The sequence below is a fragment of the Schistocerca cancellata genome, chromosome 10, assembly GCF_023864275.1.
Source record: "Schistocerca cancellata isolate TAMUIC-IGC-003103 chromosome 10, iqSchCanc2.1, whole genome shotgun sequence".
In the NCBI taxonomy this organism is placed as follows: domain Eukaryota; kingdom Metazoa; phylum Arthropoda; class Insecta; order Orthoptera; family Acrididae; genus Schistocerca; species Schistocerca cancellata.
The window spans coordinates 40070906-40093238 of record NC_064635.1 but is presented as its reverse complement, the minus strand read 5'-3'; the positions used below and the strand labels follow the sequence as shown (position 1 = coordinate 40093238).

The 22333-nt window shown below is 44.9% G+C and overlaps 1 protein-coding gene across 1 annotated transcript in view; it reads left to right on the top strand.

The window, feature by feature from the left end:
- The first annotated feature begins 4752 nt into the window (after nucleotides 1-4752).
- Nucleotides 4753-22333, top strand: part of LOC126106748 (dopamine D2-like receptor) — a 111758-nt gene continuing 94177 nt past the window's right edge. Inside the window, exons 1-2 of the mRNA XM_049913121.1 lie at nucleotides 4753-4778; nucleotides 4882-5134. Coding sequence (XP_049769078.1) covers nucleotides 4753-4778; nucleotides 4882-5134 — 279 coding nt within the window. The remainder of the gene's footprint in view (nucleotides 4779-4881; nucleotides 5135-22333) is intronic.

Sequence of the window (22333 nt, the reverse complement as noted above, 5' to 3'; positions counted from 1 at the left end):
GCTTTCATTATAAATGTGTACTGGTGGTGGTTGCCCTCTACTATGTTTCCACGGACTCAACGTTGCGATATTAAAAGTTTTGGCTGGTTCCGTTGTCTAGGGTCTGGGATACATAGTTGCCGCATTGCAGGCCAAATACTGGTGAGTCTACAGTATACAGGCCAAATACTGGTGAGTCTACAGTATACAGGCCAAATACTGGTGAGTCTACAGTATACGATAAGAATACACACATGAATCGAATAGTCGAAGGTTTCTATCATTCGGCAATTGTGGATTATGAAAGTAACATAAAAATTTATCAATAAAAGACTGCAGTTAAGTACAATCTGCAGGTACTATTTTAACGACTTTAAATGATGAGTACAATAGTAGAAGTACTTTTAAGAGTGCGGTATATTTCTGAAAAACACTTATTGTTATCGATGGTCCAACAGTTGAATGAAATGTAAATTGAATAACAGAGAAACAATAGATTTCTACTTCACTTAATTAGCTATGAACAACAACATAGCTCCCGAGATATTCCCTTCCAAACGCGTACTACGACTTCACTGTAGAAACCACGGAAATCTCAGAAGCTCACAAGTCAGCACTCACCCAACCAAGCTTAGATAGCATACAACGCAAGTGAATTAAAAGGAGCCAGGAAGAAGTGTCTCACACGACCGCAACACAGAATTGCGTGGCAATGTTCCACGCCTTGCCCAACCCCGGTGACAGAGTCACAGCTCACGACAGCACACGACTGGTAGGGCGTGTTCCCCTGATGCGCTTAAGTCGGCACTGCCTTGGCTAACCCGTTGCGGCGCAGAAAGTAATAACGTTGTCGACGGTATAGAAAAGATACACTGACATATGCTACAGATCCTGTGGATTTGAATGGGTAAGGTCTTCTATTTCTTGACGAACATTTTTTTTTACTTTTCATTTTTTTAGGGCTGTCTATATTTTCGTATAATGGTTTGGTTGGTTTCATCGTCCACTTATCATCGTGGTGTATTGCTCCAAACATTTTCTGGGGATTTCACGTTTCATGACACCTGTTGCTGTTTGTAGTAGATTCTGATGCGTAGAGTGCTTTAAGGCTGTGTTGCAGTTCCTGAGTTTTTCCTATCTTGATATGTTCCTTTGACTGTAATGTGTCATTGTGAGTTTGTCTTCTTCCTGAAGTTTTCTGTCGTATCCAAGTTGGATGCTTTATTTAATTCAAAAAAATGTTTCCGAGCACTATAGGACAACCTCTGAGGTCATCAGTGCCCTAGAACTCAGAACTACTTAAACCTAACTAACCTAAGGACGTCACATATATCCATGCCCCTAGGCAGGATTCGAACCTGCGACCGTAGCGGTCGCATCGGTTCCAGACTGTAGCGCCTAGAACTGCTCGGCCACACCGGCCGGCGCTTTGTTTAATTCTCCTACTTGTATATATTAACGTAGATATTGGAGTTTTGGGACTCTGCTAACCTTTCCGAATTTTGTGTACATGGCTTCTGTGGTACTGCTCATTCTTTCAGTGTATTGCATTTCATCGTATGATATCAGCAGACTTGTTTTGACTAAACTTCATGTAAGTATTCCAGTGCTTCCTGTGCTCCTTACCTGTTGTTACTATTGCCATGGCATCTGCAAACGCTAGAGGTTTTTATAATTCTTTTGTTTACAAACGTTCCTCCTACGTAAATCCCCTTTCATTTCTGTTCTCATTGTTTGTTGATTTGGTTCAAGATCGTTTTGAATAAATGTTGTGAGGGACCATTTCCTTGTCTGATCCCTCTGTGTATGAATGTTTCTGACACTTCTCCCATAAATTTTACTTTGGATGCGGTGGTTACTGTACAAGAGCCCTAGTGTTTCTACATATTCCATGTTCCTCTAGTATGTTATAAAGAGTCAGCCGATCTATGGAGTAGTAGGGCTTCTTAAAGTCCACAAACGTGCCCACAGTATTGTTCGTCTGTCTGATCCTTAAGGACTCTTCACAAGTTCCAACTGTGCTCAGCACATGGGCTTCGTTTTCTGAATACTTGGTACTCACGTTACATTTCTTGTTCTAGTCTGTTGATGCCTTGGACACAATTTTGAACAGAACCAGTGATAATAGGATACACCTGCAGTTATTAGGGTCTGCCTCGTCGCTGTTTTTGTCCAGTGATTATACAGTACTGCATGTATATGATACTGTAGACCTCGCGTTCTAGTGACTGTCGTTGGGTTATTGAGATAAGTACATCGCAGTGACTCAGTCCATGTCATTCCCCTCTATCCTAGTACACTTAGCTGTTGGACACCACAGTCTTTGTTGGGCACCACAGGCTAAGTGGTTCGGCTGGGAAGTACTTCTTGGTGTCTTACTTTTGCAGTATATCACGTAGACACTGCCAGCCCTGTCCCCCAGAACCCCTCGTGAATTATCTGTTGGGAGCTGAGGTCAGTGTACACTATGGAGTCTCTTGGCTGTTTTGCGTTAATCCGACAGGAACAACGCTGCGATGCAGTTTATCTATTCGTCAGAAGGCTCTGAAGGTCAACCTGTAGGAAAGTTGGGGACACTGTACTTTCTGTCCTCTTATGACTACTGTTGTCTTACTATTACAATATATCAAGTAGACGCTACCAATCCTATCCCCCAGAACCTCTGATGAGTTCGCTGTGGCGAGCTGGTGTCAGCATACGCTATAGAGTACCATGGCTGTTTTGTATTACTTCAGCATGTACATCACGGTGATGTAGTCGACAGATTTCACCAGAACCCTTGAAGAGCTGCCAATTGGAAGATGGGTAGACTGTATTTTCCGTCCTCTTATAACTGCTGTTGTCTTACTTCTACACTATATCACATCGACGCTACCAATCCCGTCTCAGTATTGCTGCAGCATGTACATCATGGTCATGCAGTCCATCGATTTCACCAGAACCCTTGAACAGCTGCCTGTAGGGAGCTGAGGGCACAGTACTCCCTGTCCTCTTACGATTGTTGCTGTCTTGCTTTGGTGGTCATATCACATAGATGTAGCGTATCACATTCCCCAGAATCTCTGATGAATCACATTTTGGAAGCTGTTGTCAATATGCCCTGTGAAGTGTCATATCTGCATTATGTTGCTTCAGCAGATACATAGCCTTGATGCAGCCCATTCCAATTCACCAAAATCGTATTAGGAGCTGGGGACACTGTATTCTGTGTCCTCTTAAGACTGTTGCTATCAATCCTGCAGCATGTACTTCATGGTGATGTACTCAATCGACTTCACCAGAACCCTTGAAGAGTTGCCTGTAGGGAGATGATGGCACAGTACTCCCTGTCCTCTTATGATTGCTGCTGTCTTGCTTTGGTGGCCATATCACATAGATAAAATTTGTCACATTCCCCAAAATTTCTGGAGAATCAGATTTTGGAAGCTGATGTCTGTACACCCTGTGAAGTGTCATATCTGCATTATGTTGCTTCAGCAGGTACATCGCCTTGATGCAGCCCATTCCAATTCACCAAAATCGTATTAGGAGCTGGGGACACTGTATTCTGTGTCCTCTTAAGACTGTTGCTATCAATCCTGCAGCATGTACTTCATGGTGATGTACTCAATCGACTTCACCAGAACCCTTGAAGAGTTGCCTGTAGGGAGATGATGGCACAGTACTCCCTGTCCTCTTATGATGGCTGCTGTCTTGCTTTGGTGGCCATATCACATAGATGAAATTTGTCACATTCCCCAAAATTTCTGGAGAATCAGATTTTGGAAGCTGATGTCTGTACACCCTGTGAAGTGTCATATCTGCATTATGTTGCTTCAGCAGGTACATCGCCTTGATGCAGCCCATTCCAATTCACCAAAATCGTATTAGGAGCTGGGGACACTGTATTCTGTGTCCTCTTAAGACTGTTGCTATCAATCCTGCAGCATGTACTTCATGGTGATGTACTCAATCGACTTCACCAGAACCCTTGAAGAGTTGCCTGTAGGGAGATGATGGCACAGTACTCCCTGTCCTCTTATGATTGCTGCTGTCTTGCTTTGGTGGCCATATCACATAGATGAAGCTTGTCACATTCCCCAAAATCTCTGGTGAATCTGATTTTGGAAGCTGATGTCAACATACCCCGTGAAGTCTCATAGCTGCATTATGTTGCTTCAGCAGGTACATCGCCTTCGTGCAACCTATTCCATTTCACCTGACTCATATTAGGAGCTGGGGACACTGTATTCTGTGTCCTCTTCATTGCTGTCTTTTTTTTGCAGCGATATCATATAGAGGCAGTCGCTCCCAGCCCCCATTGTTGGGTGTCGTATGCGGGGGTCAATGTATATTATGGAGTCTCGTGCTGCATTGTATTGCTGTAGCAAATAATCACGGATACGAGTCCATCTTTTTTAACTGAACGCTTGAATAGCTACCGGTCGAAAACTGGCGACCCTGTACTCTCAGTCCTCTTGTGACTGCTGTTGTCTTACTTTTACAGTATATCACCTAGACTCTTGGCAAGTTGGCTGTTGGGAGCTGCGGCATACACTATGGAGTGTCAGGGTGGAGTTGTATTATTGCAGCACATACATTGAGGCGATGCAGTCCATCCATTTCATCAGAACCCTTGAAGAGTTTCCTGTCGGAAACTGGGGACGCTGTCCACTTGTAGTTGTAGCTCCATTACTGTTGCATGTACATAACGCTGTTGCAGCCCATCCCTATCCTCAGAGACCTTGGTGAGTTGGCTGTCGGTACCAGGTGTCATAAACACTATGGAGCCTCATGACTGCGTCCTATTGCTGCGGCAGGTACATCAGGGTGATAAAACCAATCCCTCTCACCAGAACCCTTGAGAAGTTGGGTGTTTGGGACCGGGAACACTGATCCCCCAGTGTTGTGCTCCTTTCGCAGGTACATCGCGGTGACGCAGCCCATCAAGTACGCGAAGCACCGCAACAGCCGGCGCGTGTGGCTGACCATAGCGCTGGTGTGGATGATCAGCGCCGCCATCGGCAGCCCCATCGTGCTGGGCCTCAACAACACGCCCGACCGCCGGCCCGACCTCTGCCTCTTCTACAACTCCGACTTCATCATCTACAGCTCCCTCTCCTCCTTCTACATCCCCTGCATCATCATGGTCTTCCTCTACTACAACATCTTCATGGTGAGTACTGCTCTGCACAGCTGCTTTACTACTCGTGAGATAGAGAGAAGGACACCACTGCTCCCTTCCACTTGTTGAGGCGTAGCACCTTCGCATCGCTCCAGTCACTTGTCAGGATGGTATCGTTATAGGCACGAGTCATCGACAGATGTCACCAGCTGATGTATACCTGAGTTACAGAGCTGCACGTAGTTGTACTAGTAGGCGGCAGAGGTCAGCAGTTGACGGACAGTGCTAGCAATCGTAGTCAAAACAATGTTGTAAAGTTATGTTTGATTAATATTTAATGTATTTGCATAATTATAATTGTTTTATATATGTAGTAATTAGCAGTGTGAGTGTTGTATAAGTGAAGAAGAACAGAAGTAAATGAAAATTGTTTTGTTTATTCACGGAGTACCAGTTAAACTATACAGGTGATTTACTATAATTAAATGTGTAGTCAGTTTATGGTACTAATAAATCGTGAGTAGAACACAAATTAATCGGTAATTTCAGAAGGAGTAATTTTATATTTGACACTTTTCTAAATTTATTTATTTAGCAATTGCCATAGAAAGAAATGTTTTACTATGATTGGTCATTGAATTAAAGCGCGGGATAATACTGCAACCTGATTTGCTGATTGTGATATCAGCCAATCAGAAAAATGCAACTTCCTGGCAGATTAAAACAGTGTGCCCGACCGAGACTCGAACTCGGGACCTTTGCCTTTCGCGGGCAAGTGCTCTGCCATCTGAGCTACCGAAGCACGACTCACGCCCGGTCCTCACAGCTGTACTTCTGCCAGTATCTCGTCTCCTACCTTCCAAACTTAACAGAAGCTCTCCTGCGAACCTTGCAGAACTAGCACTCCTGAAAGAAAGGATACTGCGGAGACATGGCTTAGCCACAGCCTAGTTTTAATCTGCCAGGAAGTTTCATATCAGCGCACACTCCGCTGCAGAGTGAAAATCTCATTCTGGAAACATCCCCCAGGCTGTGGCTAAGCCATGTCTCCGCACACACAGTTTTAATCTGCCAGGAAGTTTCATATCAGCGCACACTCCGCTGCAGAGTGAAAATCTCATTCTGGAAACATCCCCCAGGCTGTGGCTAAGCCATGTCTACGCAGTATCCTTTCTTTCAGGAGTGTTAGTTCTGCAAGGTTCGCAGGAGAGCTTCTGTAAAGTTTGGAAGGTAGGAGACGAGATACTGGCAGAAGTAGAGCTGTGAGGATCGGGCGTGAGTCGTGCTTCGGTAGCTCAGATGGTAGAGCACTTGCCCGCGAAAGGCAAAGGTCCCGAGTTCGAGTCTCGGTCGGGCACACAGTTTTAATCTGCCAGGAAGTTTCATATCAGCGCACACTCTGCTGCAGAGTGAAAATCTCATTCCAGAAAAATGCAGGCTCGTGCCAATCTATGTTGGGAACAAAGCCCTTAGTGTGATCTAGGGGGGTCGGGGCTGAGGGTTCGAACGAGTAACATCTCATTGAAAGCAGCTCCGACGAAAGTACTGTAAAATCGTGGAAAATGCTAATTACGAGTTCACGAAGTAGTACAAAGTGTATTTAAGTGAGCGGTATAGTGGAAGTCGTGTGGAATTTCGGACGGAATATCAAAATTATTGCTTTTGACTGTTAGTTAAAACCGCGTGGCGTGTTATGCGATCTAAGACTAGTACAGGTATTCCGTGTAGAGCAGAGTGCACAAAATTTGAGCGAGCATTTTCATAACCAAACGATCCGGTGAACTCTATTAACTTCGGTAACGAGTGTAAATACCATAAACTGGCTACGTGTGTGATTGTGGTGTGAGTGTGGACTTCACGTTGTGTTTGCCACTTAGTACGGACTTGGCAGTATTGACTGTGATCTTTATCGTAACAATACAACTGAAAATTTACATTGCCAAGTTAAAACTTTTATTTCAGTAGCAAGCCACATCCCGTTTACCGGACAATTCTATGTATGTTGCGACCTGCAATAGACAGTAGTGGTCTAGTATTTTCTACTACAGCTTTTAGGTAGACAAATGAACATCGCTGGACACTGACAGGGCGGTAAAAAGTAGCGTGCTTCGCCGCACTGTGAACGACAGAATAGAAGTCTGCTGTTAATTATTGTGATATGCGTAGCAAGTGCATGTTTGCAGTTCGGCACACAGCAGTTATAAGGACCATCCACGATACCACCGAGAAAAATCATTTGGTAATGGCGGCAGTTCAAATGCTGTCACTCAGTCTTACACCAAAATAAAAATAAAAATATTATTATTCTTTTACTCGCATTACTCTGCTCTGTTTTAGAAATCTGCTATAATGAACAGCTATAGGCACTCAATCCCAGTTGCAGGTTGTCTAACAGCCTGCAGGAGCAACAAAAATTTGATTTTCGTTATGGTTACTGACGGAATTTAAAAATGTAAAATGTTATCATAATATAGTCCTTAACAGTTGCAATCTTACTTTAAAAGTTTCGCACACTAAGGTAACATAACTCATCGTGAGCAGATTAACCAGACTACATTCACGTAGTTTAAGAAAAAGGCAGCAGTTTGCGACATCCAACCAACTTTACCCCTATATTGAACAATATGCACGGGAAGATACAGTTCACGCTGGAAGTAGAAAAGAATGGTGCTATCCCATTTCTAGACGTCGAAGTGTGCAGGAGAACGGAGGGCACACTGGGGCACAGAGTATATCGTAAGCCTGCACATACTTATAGGCATCTGCACGCCCAATCCTACCACCACCCAGCGCAGAAGAACCTGTCATCCGCTCTTTGACAATCCGTGCGCAGCGCCTAAGTGATACTCAAAGCATCACACCTGAGCTTAAAACAAGGTTACGCACAACTTTTCTAGCCAATGGCTACAGACATAAGTCGATAAACACAGCCCTGTCGACAAACACAAGCAAGAAAGATAATCAGGAAATACAGAAACTGCAGCCAACAGTGCGCTTACTCTATGTGAAGAACGTTACTGACCGAATAGGCAAACACCTTCGCCGCGCTGGGGTGCAGCCTGTCTTCTATAGTGGTCGTAGGATGCAGGACGTGCTAGGCTCCACCAAGGACAAGGTGGCTGCATTACACACTGCTGGTGTTTACAAGGTGGAATGCGAATGTGGAGAGGCATACATCGGCGAGACTGGTAGGCCAATAGCAACGCGCATTCTGGAGTACGAGCGTTATATTCGTCTAGGGCCACGCAACAAATCCGCAGCGGCAGGACAACACCATGGCTGCGGAAAAGAAATAAAATTCAGTGAAGCCTGTGTGTTCTCCAAGCAGCCAATTATGACGAAACGCAAAATCAGGGAGTCTATCGAAATACTTAAACACCCTAAGAACATGAACAGGGAGGATGGACTCAGGCTTGCCCCATCTTGGCTGCCGCATTGTCAACACGAGGCACGAGCACTACCCGCGAGTAACTGCCGACGTCCAGCAGTTGGTAAACAGCAGCAAACTTCTCATTCGACGGTGGCCACCAGTCATGGTACATAACACAAGAGCCAATGGACAACAGAGGTCACGTTCTCACTCCACCGCAATAACCTATTAAAATAAAGTTCCCTCTCCTTCTTCAAAAATGGCTCTGAGCACTATGGGACTCAACTGCTGTGGCCATAAGTCCCCTAGAACTTAGAACTACTTAAACCTAACTAACCTAAGGACAGCACACAACACCCAGCCATCACGAGGCAGAGAAAATCCCTGACCCCGCCGGGAATCTCCTTCTTCCTTAAGTGACCAATGAAATTATGACATAATGGCGTGCGCAGTGAACACTAACAACAAAATATAAAGGGCACTGCATAGCTAGAAACCACCATTAGACCCAGAAGAAGGCCGCTGCAATCGTGGCCGAAACGTTGGTTTTTCTATAGCAGCAGTAGTTTTTACATTATGACGCGGTACCAAACCCAGAAAACTTTTATGTCAACTTTACCCCTAATTTCAAACATTTCCCAAACCTTTCCTCCATGGCATCCCCCATCAGCCCACGAAATTATGAAAAAGAAAAGGGTCTACAAATTACATTTTCGCCGTTAATACTATAAAGCTTCAGCTTTAAGCACGACATACTAATTTATTATTTCATTGCTCCTAACTGTATTCGTAACACATTTTCCAGATACAGTGCACATACACTGAAGAGCCAAAGAAACTGGTACACCTGTCTAATATCGTGTAGACCCCCACGAGAATGCAGATGTGCCGCAACACGAGGTGGCATCGATTCGAATCATGCCTGAAGTAGTGCTGGAGGGAACAGACACCATGAATCCTCCAGCGCTCTCTATAAGCACTAAGAGTACGAGGGGGTGGAGATCTCTTCTGAACGTCACGTTGCAAGGCATCCCAGGTATGCTCAATAACGTTCACGTCTGGCTCGTTTGGTGGCCAGTGGAGGTGTTTAAACTCAGAGGAGTATTCCTGGAGCCACTCTGTAGCAATACTGGACGTGTGGGGTGTCGCATTGTTGATGGCCCAGAAATAAAATTTGCAGCAATTTGTAAAAGGGTTGGACTTCTGTCACGCTGAACGATTCTCTTCAGTCGTAATGTTTTACCGGATTCCTGATATTCACGGTACACTCGTGAAATGGTCGCACGGGAAAATCCCCTTTCATCGCTACCTCGGAGATGCTCTGTTTCATCTCGTTACACAGACTGTAACGCCACCTTCAGACTCACTTAAATCTTCATAATCTCTCCTTGTGGAAGCAGTAACCGATCGGACAACTGCGCTAGACACTTGTTGCCTTATATAGGAGTGGCCGACCGCAGCGCCGCATTCCACATGTTTACTTATCTCTCGAATAGGCGTGCCTATACCAGTTTCTTCTTTGTCGCTTCACTGAATACCACTGAATGTACACTCCTGGAAATGGAAAAAAGAACACATTGACACCGGTGTGTCAGACCCACCATACTTGCTCCGGACACTGCGAGAGGGCTGTACAAGCAATGATCACACGCACGGCACAGCGGACACACCAGGAACCACGGTGTTGGCCGTCGAATGGCGCTAGCTGCGCAGCATTTGTGCACCGCCGCCGTCAGTGTCAGCCAGTTTGCCGTGGCATACGGAGCTCCATCGCAGTCTTTAACACTGGTAGCATGCCGCGACAGCGTGGACGTGAACCGTATGTGCAGTTGACGGACTTTGAGCGAGGGCGTATAGTGGGCATGCGGGAGGCCGGGTGGACGTACCGCCGAATTGCTCAACACGTGGGGCGTGAGGTCTCCACAGTACATCGATGTTGTCGCCAGTGGTCGGCGGAAGGTGCACGTGCCCGTCGACCTGGGACCGGACCGCAGCGACGCACGGATGCACGCCAAGACCGTAGGATCCTACGCAGTGCCGTAGGGGACCGCACCGCCACTTCCCAGCAAATTAGGGACACTGTTGCTCCTGGGGTATCGGCGAGGACCATTCGCAACCGTCTCCATGAAGCTGGGCTACGGTCCCGCACACCGTTAGGCCGTCTTCCGCTCACGCCCCAACATCGTGCAGCCCGCCTCCAGTGGTGTCGCGACAGGCGTGAATGGAGGGACGAATGGAGACGTGTCGTCTTCAGCGATGAGAGTCGCTTCTGCCTTGGTGCCAATGATGGTCGTATGCGTGTTTGGCGCCGTGCAGGTGAGCGCCACAATCAGGACTGCATACGACCGAGGCACACAGGGCCAACACCCGGCATCATGGTGTGGGGAGCGATCTCCTACACTGGCCGTACACCACTGGTGATCGTCGAGGGGACACTGAATAGTGCACGGTACATCCAAACCGTCATCGAACCCATCGTTCTACCATTCCTAGACCGGCAAGGGAACTTGCTGTTCCAACAGGACAATGCACGTCCGCATGTATCCCGTGCCACCCTACGTGCTCTAGAAGGTGTAAGTCAACTACCCTGGCCAGCAAGATCTCCGGATCTGTCCCCCATTGAGCATGTTTGGGACTGGATGAAGCGTCGTCTCACGCGGTCTGCACGTCCAGCACGAACGCTGGTCCAACTGAGGCGCCAGGTGGAAATGGCATGGCAAGCCGTTCCACAGGACTACATCCAGCATCTCTACGATCGTCTCCATGGGAGAATAGCAGCCTGCATTGCTGCGAAAGGTGGATATACACTGTACTAGTGCCGACATTGTGCATGCTCTGTTGCCTGTGTCTATGTGCCTGTGGTTCTGTCAGTGTGATCATGTGATGTATCTGACCCCAGGAATGTGTCAATAAAGTTTCCCCTTCCTGGGACAATGAATTGACGGTGTTCTTATTTCAATTTCCAGGAGTGTACATGCTAACTTACAACGATGGACGACACGTAGTTCACAATTATTTTTTTTTTCGAATCATCGCTCTTGTGAGTGGTTTGCGTTCATTTCAGAGTAGAAATTGCAAATTACTTTCTCAGCTACTTGCTTGATGTAAGCCATCCTCTTTCCTCTTCTGCAGCTTCTATCCTCTACAGCTCCCTCTAGTACCGTGGAGGTCATTCCCTGATGTCTTAACGCATGTCCTACCATCCTGTCCCCTCCTCTTGTCAGTGTTTTCAGTATATTCGTTTCCTCACCTATTCTGCGGATAAACTTCTCATCTTTACCTTATCAGCCAACCTAATTTTCGCCATTCGTCAGTAGCACCGCATCTCAAATGCTTCGGTTCGCTTCTGTTCCACTTTTCCCACAGTGCATCTTTCACTACCGTGCAGTGCTGGGCTGCTAACGCATTTTTTTCAGAAATATGTTCCTCAAATTAAGGCCTGCGTTTCATACTAGTAGATTTCTCTTGATCAGCAATACGCATGTGGCCAGTGCTATCTATCTATCTATCTATCTATCTATATCTGAATCCCGCTCCAGCTACTGCCGGTTCCGGGTGCTGACGAGTCCTCTCCATTTGGCTCGGTCCTCCCACCACTTTTCTTCCTCCACTTGCTGCCAGGTCACACCTCTCCTTTCAACAGATATTCTCACTCCCATTTTCCACCGTGTTATTGGGCGCCCTCTAGGTCGTTTCCCATCCATCTTTAGTTCTTCCATAATTTTGGGGAGTCTCTGCCCATGCATCCTCTTAACATGCCCATACCATCTTAATCTCTTTCTTTCAATTTCTTCTCTCATACTTTCTTGTTTGAGGTCCTTTCTAATCTCTACATTCCTTACTCTGTCCATTCTTGTTTTTCCCTTAACTGCTCTGAGAAATTTCATTTCCCCTGCTTGCAGTCTGCTCCAGTCCCTTTCTTTCATTGTCCATGTTTCTCCACCATAGGTGACAATAGGGAAGTAATAATTCTTATACATCAGGAGTTTTGCTCTTTCTGAAACTTCATTATTCCAAATCAGATGTTTTATTGTTTGGTAGAAATTGCCTCCCTTCTGTAACCTCCTATTAATTTCAATAGTTATTCTTCCATCCCTAGATATTTCACTCCCTAAATAAGTGAAACTTTCTAAAGGTAATATTTCCATTGATTCCTTTCTCTCTTCCAAATACCATTACTTCACTCTTATCTTTATTTATTCTTAATCCATACCTTTTCATTATTTCCTTCCACGCATCAAGCTGTAACTGTACATCTACCTCTTTATCACCCCATATTACCATATCATCTGCAAAAATCATCTTTTTGTCTTTTCCTTTTACTATATCTTTAACTGCCCTATTCATTCCCTCCATCACAACATTAAAAAGCGCATGAGATAGACTACTTCCTTGCTCAAGTCCTTGTCTAGCCAGTGCTAGTCTGCTTTAATATCCTCCTTGCTCCGTTCATCATCAGTTATATTATCTCCAAGGTAGCTGGACTGCCTAATTTGTTCTACTTCGTGATCCCCAGTTCCGATGTAAAGCTTCTCGCTATTATCATTTCTGCTATTTCTCACTACTTTCGTCTTTCTTCGGTTTACTCTCGCTTCCATATTCTCTACACATTAGACTGTTCAAACCATTCCTCTTCGTTCTCACTGAGGATATTAATGTCTTATCATTGAAATCCTTTCACCTTAAATTTTAGTCCCACCCTTGAAGCTTTCTTTTATTTTCCTTATTGCTTTTTCCATGTACAGATTGAACAGTAGGGGCGAAATACTGTGTCCCTGTCTTACGCTCTTTCTGATCCGAGAACTTCATTACTGGTCTTCCAGTCTTATTTTTTCCCCTTGGTTCTAATACACAATGTGTATTACCCGTCTTTCACTGTAGCCTACCCTTACATTTCCTAGGTTATTAAACAATTTACACCACTTTACTCTGTCGGAATCTTTTCCCAACTCAAAAAATCCTATAAACTTGTCGTGAATTTTCTTCGGTCTTGCTCCGATTATCGACCTCAACGTTAGAACTGCCTTTTTGTTGCCTTCACCTTTCCTAAATCCAATGTGGTCGTCATGTAACAGATCCTCAGTTTTCCGCTCACTTCTTCTGTACACTATTCTTATCAGCAGCTTGGATGCATTAGTCGTAATGGTAACTCTGCAATAGACTCGCATTTTTCTGCTCTTGTTATCTTCGGTTCTGTGTGGGTGATGTTTTTCGAAAAGTGCTATTGCACATGGCCAGCATTATACAGTCTATACACCAACGTGAATTGTCGTTTGTTGCCAGTATATCACAGCATAAACATTGAGAAACGTAAAAAATTAGGTTTTCATAAAACATAGTGGCCATTACTCAGATTATAGGCTTCAAGTTTTTGAAAATAAGTGCTCTTAATGATCTTCATAAAACTGTAAATGTAATTTTAAACAATTTCTTAAAATTTTCTCTCTTTAAGGGTTCACACGCTTCACGTCAAATATAGAAGACGCTGCGTCATATGTAATCAAACCCTTGAAACAGTTTCGTACAAGTAAAAAGGGAAGATTAGTGTTCAGTAACTTGTCTACAATGAGGTCATTCTGTAGTGGTAATAAATTTACTTTCAGTTTGAATATAGAGACGGAGCAGAAGCTTGTGTTACGGAAGATTGTGGAGGGAAATAGGGTGTTCCCATGTAAAGGAACTACGCCTGCATTTGCTAGAGACATTTTGGGAAATAACACAAAACCTAAATGTTGATGTCTAGAGGGGTATTTGAAACGTCATCCTCAGGAATGCGAGTCCAGTATGCGACCACTGTACCACATCACTCGGTGTTATATACATGGGAGTTCATTTCTTTAAAAAAAGAAGATGTACATTACTGGTTATCATTTCAACTGCGTGTATGTTTCACTTAACAACAAGTCAATATTTAATTAGTGTTTAGCATTGTTACATCTTATTTGTGCACCTAAATTAATACTGATAAATTAGTTTTTGTGCGTCGCTTATACCTGGCACTTTCTTCCATTTTAGTGTCTGAGCGTTAACTAGAAAGCCGATACAGTAATTCTGGTCCTTGTACCGTGTCTTTAGGAAGGTAAATTAGTAATTATGAGAGGACATGTATCCTCTAACTGAACCACTATCATGGTGATCTCTCCATTGTCCAAAGATTGTGGACTAGTCCTCCATTCAAATATCAGGGAGGGGACTGCCAAGGAGGCAGGTGACCCTGAGAAAAACATGGAATAGCCAACGAACGGGTAATATTTTACAAGTCAGCGCGTGGAATTTCAGAAGTTTGAACGAGGTAGGGAAGCTAGAAATCCTGTAAAGGGAAATTCTAAGGCTCAGTCGAGATATAGCAGGGCTCAGTGACTTGAAATGGAAAGATGACAAGGGTTTCTGGTCCGACGAATATCAGATAATATAAACAGCAGCAGCAAATAGTGTAACGGGAGTGTGATTCGTTACAAAAGGGAGGTGGGCAGAGGGTGAGCTATTGTGAACAGTTCACAGGTAGAGTTGTTCTCATCGGAATCGACGATCACCGTCGACAGTAGTTCAGGTATAAACGCGTACGTCCCAAGCAGAAGGTGAGGAGATCAATGAAGTATTTGATAATGCTTCATGAGTAATTCAGTATGTAAGGGGGGATGAAAATCTAACAGTCATGGGGCCTTGAATGCGGTGGTATGGGAAGTAGTAGAAGAATGGGTTGTGGGGAATATGGAATTGGTAGTAGGAATGAGAAACGAGAAAAATTTCATCTAGTAATGAGGAACACTCTTTCAAGAATTACAAAAGGAGGAGGCATACTTGGAAAAGATCAAGAGAAACGAGAAGATATCAGCTGGAGCAAATCATGGTTAAGCAGAAATTCCTAAATGAGAAATTGGATTGTAAGGAATGAAATAAATGGGAAATTCAGGGAAGTTAAGGCGAAATGGCTGCAGGAAAAATGTCAAAAAAAGTAGGAAAAGAATCGATCGTCGGAAGAATTGATTAAGCACATAGAAAAGCCAGAACAATCTTCGGTGACATTAGAATCAAATGTGACAACAACAATGGTAATTCCACTGTTAGAGGAGAGAGCGGATAGGTTGAAAGACTGATAGAAGAAGAAACCGGGAGAAGCTAGCGGATTCATATTAGACTAAAAGAGTTTTTGACGACGAGATTAACGGATAGATAACAATTCGTCGGAATTGCTAAAATCACTGGTGGATGTGGTGAGATATCGTTAGGTGTTAGTAAAATGTCATCTACACAATTCCGAAGATACCAAGAGCCGATGAGTGCCAGAGTCATCGCACAATTAGATTATCGGCTCATGTATCTAATTTGCTCACAAGAATAATTAGCCAAAAAATCGAAAAGAAAACTGAAGATCCTTTAAAATACGATCACTTTGGCATTAGTAAAGCTAAAGGCAGCGTAAGAGGCGGTCTTGACGCTGCGCTTAAAAATGGAAGCAACACTCTATAAAAATCAACACAGGATCGTCGGATTTGTCGACCTAGAACATGAGTTTAATAATATAAAATGGTGCAAGACGTTCGAAATTGTGCTAAAATTGGAATAAGCTACGGCAAGGAGGGTAACATTAAGAGTGCAACGGGAATTCGACTGTTAAATGCAGAGGAGAGAGCGGATAGGTGGAAAGAGTACATTGAAGGTCAGATGTGATAGAAGAAGAATCAGGGATCGATTTAGAAAAGATGGGGGATCCAGTATTAGAATCTGAATTTGAGAGAGCTTTGAAGGATTTAACATCAAATCAGGCAGAAGGTATAGATAACACTCCATCAGAATTTCTAAAATGATTTGACAAATTGTAAACAGACCGAGCATTCATGTTGGTGTGCAGAATGTATGAGACTGGTGACACATCATCTGACTTTCTTAAAAATACAATATCATCAACACAGTTCTCAAGGCTGCAAGGACCGAGCGAGGTGGCGCAGTGGTTAGCACACTAGACTCGCATTCGGGAGGACGACGGTTCAATCCCGCGTCCGGCTATCCAGATTTAGGTTTTCCGTGATTTCCCTAAATCGCTCCAGGCAAATGCTGGGATGGTTCCTCTGAAAGGGCACGGTCGATTTCCTTCCCTGTCCTTCCCTAATCCGATGAGACCGATGACCTCGCTGTTTGGTCTCTTCCCCCTAAAAATCAGCCAACCAAGGCTGCAAGTGATGACAAGTGCGGAATTATAGTACAACCACCTTAACAGCTAGAATGGAAAAGAAAATTGAGGATGTGTTAGATGACGATCAGGTCGGCTTTAGGAAAACTAAAGACACCAGAGAGTCAATTCTGACGTTGTGGTTGATAATACAAGCAAGATTAAAGAAAAATCGGGACATGGTCATACGATTTGTCAACCTGGAAAAAGAGTTCGACAATGTACAACAATGCAAGATTTTCGAATTCTAGAGATGGGTAACGTACAATATGCATAAGACACAGGAAGGAATAATAAGAGTGGACGACCAAGAACGAAGTGATCGGATTAAAAAGGGTGTACAAGGAGGGAGTGGTCTTTCGCCCCTACTGTTCAATCTGTACATCGAAGAAGCAATGATGGATATAGCAGAAAGGTTCAGCAGAGAAATTGGATGGTGTCCTGAATGGAATGAATAGTCTGATGAGTACAAAATATGGATTAATGGTAAATCGAAGAAAGATGACAAATAAGGAGAAATAGCAGAAATGGGAACATCGAGAAACATTAAATAAGGATAGATGGTCACAAAGTAGATGACGTTAAGGAATTTTACTACATAGGCAGCAAAATAAGCAATGACGAACGGAGGAAGGCGCGTTGCCGATTCCCGTAAGAGTTCGGGCACTGTTTGTGCATTTGCACAGAAGAAGAAGATGGTCAAATGGCCGTTGAGAATGTGGGTTTCGCGGGAGGCGTGCCAGAGAAAAATCCCTGCAGTCGCGCTATCCTCTGTGTCCTCGGTGGCTCAGATGGATAGAGCGTCTGCCATGAAAGCAGGAGATCCCTTGTTCGAGTCCCGGTCGAGGCACACATTTTCATCTGTCCCCGTTGACGTATGTCAACGCCTGTAAGCAGCTAAGGGTGTTCATTTCATTGTAATTTCATTCTAACGAGCTGCATGGTCACCGATGGTATCTGTTATTTCGGACATGTCCGAAAGGACAGATACCATCTTAGTATATACACTCCTGGAAATGGAAAAAAGAACACATTGACACCGGTGTGTCAGACCCACCATACTTGCTCCGGACACTGCGAGAGGGCTGTACAAGCAATGATCACACGCACGGCACAGCGGACACACCAGGAACCGCGGTGTTGGCCGTCGAATGGCGCTAGCTGCGCAGCATTTGTGCACCGCCGCCGTCAGTGTCAGCCAGTTTGCCGTGGCATACGGAGCTCCATCGCAGTCTTTAACACTGGTAGCATGCCGCGACAGCGTGGACGTGAACCGTATGTGCAGTTGACGGACTTTGAGCGAGGGCGTATAGTGGGCATGCGGGAGGCCGAGTGGACGTACCGCCGAATTGCTCAACACGTGGGGCGTGAGGTCTCCACAGTACATCGATGTTGTCGCCAGTGGTCGGCGGAAGGTGCACGTCCCCGACGACCTGGGACCGGACCGCAGCGACGCACGGATGCACGCCAAGACCGTAGGATCCTACGCAGTGCCGTAGGGGACCGCACCGCCACTCCCCAGCAAATTAGGGACACTGTTGCTCCTGGGGTATCGGCGAGGACCATTCGCAACAGTCTCCATGAAGCTGGGCTACGGTCCCGCACACCGTTAGGCCGTCTTCCGCTCACGCCCCAACATCGTGCAGACCGCCTCCAGTGGTGTCGCGACAGGCGTGAATGGAGGGACGAATGGAGACGTGTCGTCTTCAGCGATGAGAGTCGCTTCTGCCTTGGTGCCAATGATGGTCGTATGCGTGTTTGGCGCCGTGCAGGTGAGCGCCACAATCAGGACTGCATACGACCGAGGCACACAGGGCCAACACCCGGCATCATGGTGTAGGGAGCGATCTCCTACACTAGAAGGTGTAAGTCAACTACCCTGGCCAGCAAGATCTCCAGATCTGTCCCCCATTGAGCATGTTTGGGACTGGATGAAGCGTCGTCTCACGCGGTCTGCACGTCCAGCACGAACGCTGGTCCAACTGAGGCGCCAGGTGGAAATGGCATGGCAAGCCGTTCCACAGGACTACATCCAGCATCTCTACGATCGTCTCCATGGGAGAATAGCAGCCTGCATTGCTGCGAAAGGTGGATATACACTGTACTAGTGGCGACATTGTGCATGCTCTGTTGCCTGTGTCTATGTGCCTGTGGTTCTGTCAGTGTGATCATGTGATGTATCTGACCCCAGGAATGTGTCAATAAAGTTTCCCCTTCCTGGGACAATGAATTCACGGTGTTCTTATTTCAATTTCCAGGAGTGTATATTAAAAATAACTGATCAATTCAGATAGATTTTATAGAAATGTAACACCAGGTCAGTTTTTAGGCCAACAAAGAAATTATGTCAAGCCCTCAGAGCTGTAAACCATAAATGACCTGGTCTGTTGGCATGTGAGTTGTTACAACATTGTGTATACTTGTGTTAGGTCTACATCAGAACTAAAAAGAGGTGTGTTAATAATAAAAAATGGTTCAAATGGCTCTGAGCACTATGGGACCTAACATCTGTGGTCATCAGTCCCCTAGAACTTAGAACTAATTAAACCTAACTAACCTAAGGACATCACACACATCCATGCCCGTGGCAGGATTCGAACCTGCGACCGTAGCAGTCGCACTGTTCCGGACTAAGCGCCTAGAACCGCTAGACCACCGCGGCCGGCCGTGTGTTAATACACATTTGGAAGAACACATTAGCCTTCACTGAGTTGACGAAGTAGAAAAATTAACTGTAGTAGAGCACACTGTTTGGTCAGAAAATCATAAACTGAAGTTTTCCAAAATAAAAATTTATCAGCAATGATAAACTTTTATCAGTGTTTGTATAGATAAACCACTGAAATAGTGGCAAAAAGGGCATTTCTGCCCAAGAGATGTCTATTAGTATCAAGTATAGGCCTTAATTTGAAGCAGAAATTTCCTAGATTGTACGTCAGGGAACAGCATTGCACGCTAGTGAAACATGGACTACGATAAAACTGGAACAGAAGAGAAGGAAAGCACTGGAGATGTACTTTTAGAAAGAATATTTAAAATTAGATGGACTGATAAAGGAAAGGAATGAGGAAAAAAAGAGTCCCATATCATTTATGCGTGATGTGCTTTTAAATTCACGTTGGCTGCCTGGCCGGTTGGTATGCGTAGGATGAGTGTGAGGATAGGCGGCTGTGGATCCGCTAGGTGAAAACCACTCTTTTCCTCCTCCTCTTCCACTCTCTCCTCTTGCTCCTCTCCTCTCCTGTTCTCCACTCTTGGTCTGCGTAGGCCGAAAGAGCGCCCTCTCAAGGGGCGCCTGTGAAGCAGCGCCTGATTGGCCTCTCCAGAAGCCGGTGGGCAGGCTGTCTCCGAGAGTTCTGTCCGCTACGCACGCCGCATCACGTAGCCGTCCCCTCTAAAGGAACTACTTCTCTCTCTCTCTCTGTCTCTCTCTCCCTCTCTGTCCCTCACACACACACACACACACACACACACACACACACACACACACACACACGTCAGTCACTACCTACAGCACTTTCTCAAACAAGTCGTGAAACAAGACTCTCATTAAAATTACATTTGTGTTCCACAAGCCACAGTACATGGACCAGAATTACATCATCAGCTTCATACACCACTCCAGATGTAAATTTACACGGGAAATACGCTCCCCATTGTTTTCTTCACTTGTCATCACCTGTCTTACATATGTTACTTTGAACCAGCAGCTTCGTTTCTCCATTTGCATAGCTTAAACGTATGCGTCGCTCACCAGCCACAACTCTTTCCCAAACAACTTGCGAAAAAGACCCTCCTTAAAATTACATTTCTCCATCTACATCTACATCTACATTTATACTCCGCAAGCCACCCAACGGTGTGGGCGGAGGGCACTTTTCGTGCCACTGTCATTACCTCCCTTTCCTGTTCCAGTCGCGCATGGTTCGCGGGGAGAACGACTGCTGGAAAGACTCCGTGCGCGCTCGAATCTCTCTAATTTTACATTCATAATCTCCCCGGGAGGTATAAGGAGGGGGAAGCAATATATTCGATACCTCATCCAGAAACGCACCCTCTCGAAACCTGGACAGCAAGCTACACCGCGCTGCAGAGCGCCTTTCTTGCAGAGTCTGCCACTTGAGTTTTCTAAACATCTCCGTAACGCTATCACGCTTACCAAATATCCCTGTGACTAAACGCGCCGCTCTTCTTCGGATCTTCTCTATCTCCTCCGTCAACCCGACCTGGTACGGATCCCACACTGATGAGCAATACTCAAGTACAGCTCGAACGAGTGTTTTATAAGCCACCTCCTTTGTCGATGGACTACATTTTCTAAGGACTCTCCCAATCAATCTCAACCTGGTACCCGCCTTACCAACAATTAATTTTATATGATCATTCCACTTAAAATCGTTCCGCACGCATACTTATACAGAAGTAACTGCTACCAGTGTTTGTTCCGCTATCATATAATCATACAATAAAGGATCCTTCTTTCTATGTATTCGCAATATATTACATTTGTCTATGTTAAGGGTCAGTTGCCACTCTCTGCACCAAGTGCCTATCCGCTGCAGATCTTCCTGCATTTCGCTGCAATTTTCTAATGCTGCAACTTCTCTGTATACTACAGCATCATCCTCGAAAAGCCGCATGCGTTCCATAAGGTACGGTATGCGGACCAGAATTACCTCATCTGATTCTGACACCATTCCAGATGTAATGATACAAGGGACGTAGGTCTGATATAGTTTTCTTCAATGGGCGTCAATTTAGAAACAGGTTGGACGCTGTATTTCATGTGCTACTTTGAACCAGCTTGTTCATTTCTCCATTTGTATAGCACTGTCACTCGTACAGTCGAGTTAAATTAAGGAAATCTCTTAAACTTGCCAGCACTTTGGATAGATTTAAACTGTGAAACGCAGAGGGCTGCAGGTGAAAACAGTAGCCATCTAGAGAGATATGAAGAGTCGTTGCCGTAGAAACGTTGATAAATTCGCGTTGTAGACAAGCAAAGTAGCTGCGCTAAGCGCGCAGAACTTGTCCAGCACCATGTTTCTTCATTTGGATAATTTAGTTATGCATTTGTACATTATGCATATTTATTTGCACGACTGTTTCATGATTTCAAAGATCTTCTCATGAATACATGAAAATTAAACTCCTTGCACACTTCACTACAATCAGAGTTCATTTGTGATAGAAAGTTGCACAGTTCATTTGTGATAGAAAGTTGCCAAAATCAGTACCCAGCAAATGCCATGTTCGTCAGCTAGTAAATCAGTTAATGTATTGTAGTGCCCCCGATCGTAGAGAGTATAAAGTAGCGCCAAAGAAGAAGTAGGTGATTGTTTCCCTGGACCAAAAGTTAGATGCACTACATAGGGTGGGTGAAGGACAATTCTTAAAACAAGATTTCGTTAGAGAATTTGTTAATGTGTCAGTAATCTTAGACAAAGAATTTCATGAAACGTTACTGACTAGCTACAATGATTACGAAATTGTCGCTCTTCATCCGTCTGCAGACTATGACTGTAGTGATGGTGAATTAATTGACGAAGTTGGCGCTCAGTATGAGTACATTATGACACATACAGAACCCAGAAAGCAGCTGGACAGACTTATGGTTTATTAGTAACGTCAGATGGGGACAGTTTTGGATAAAGTAATGGAAATGGTGGAGCGGTTCTAGGCGCTTCAGTCCAGAACCGCGCTGCTGCTA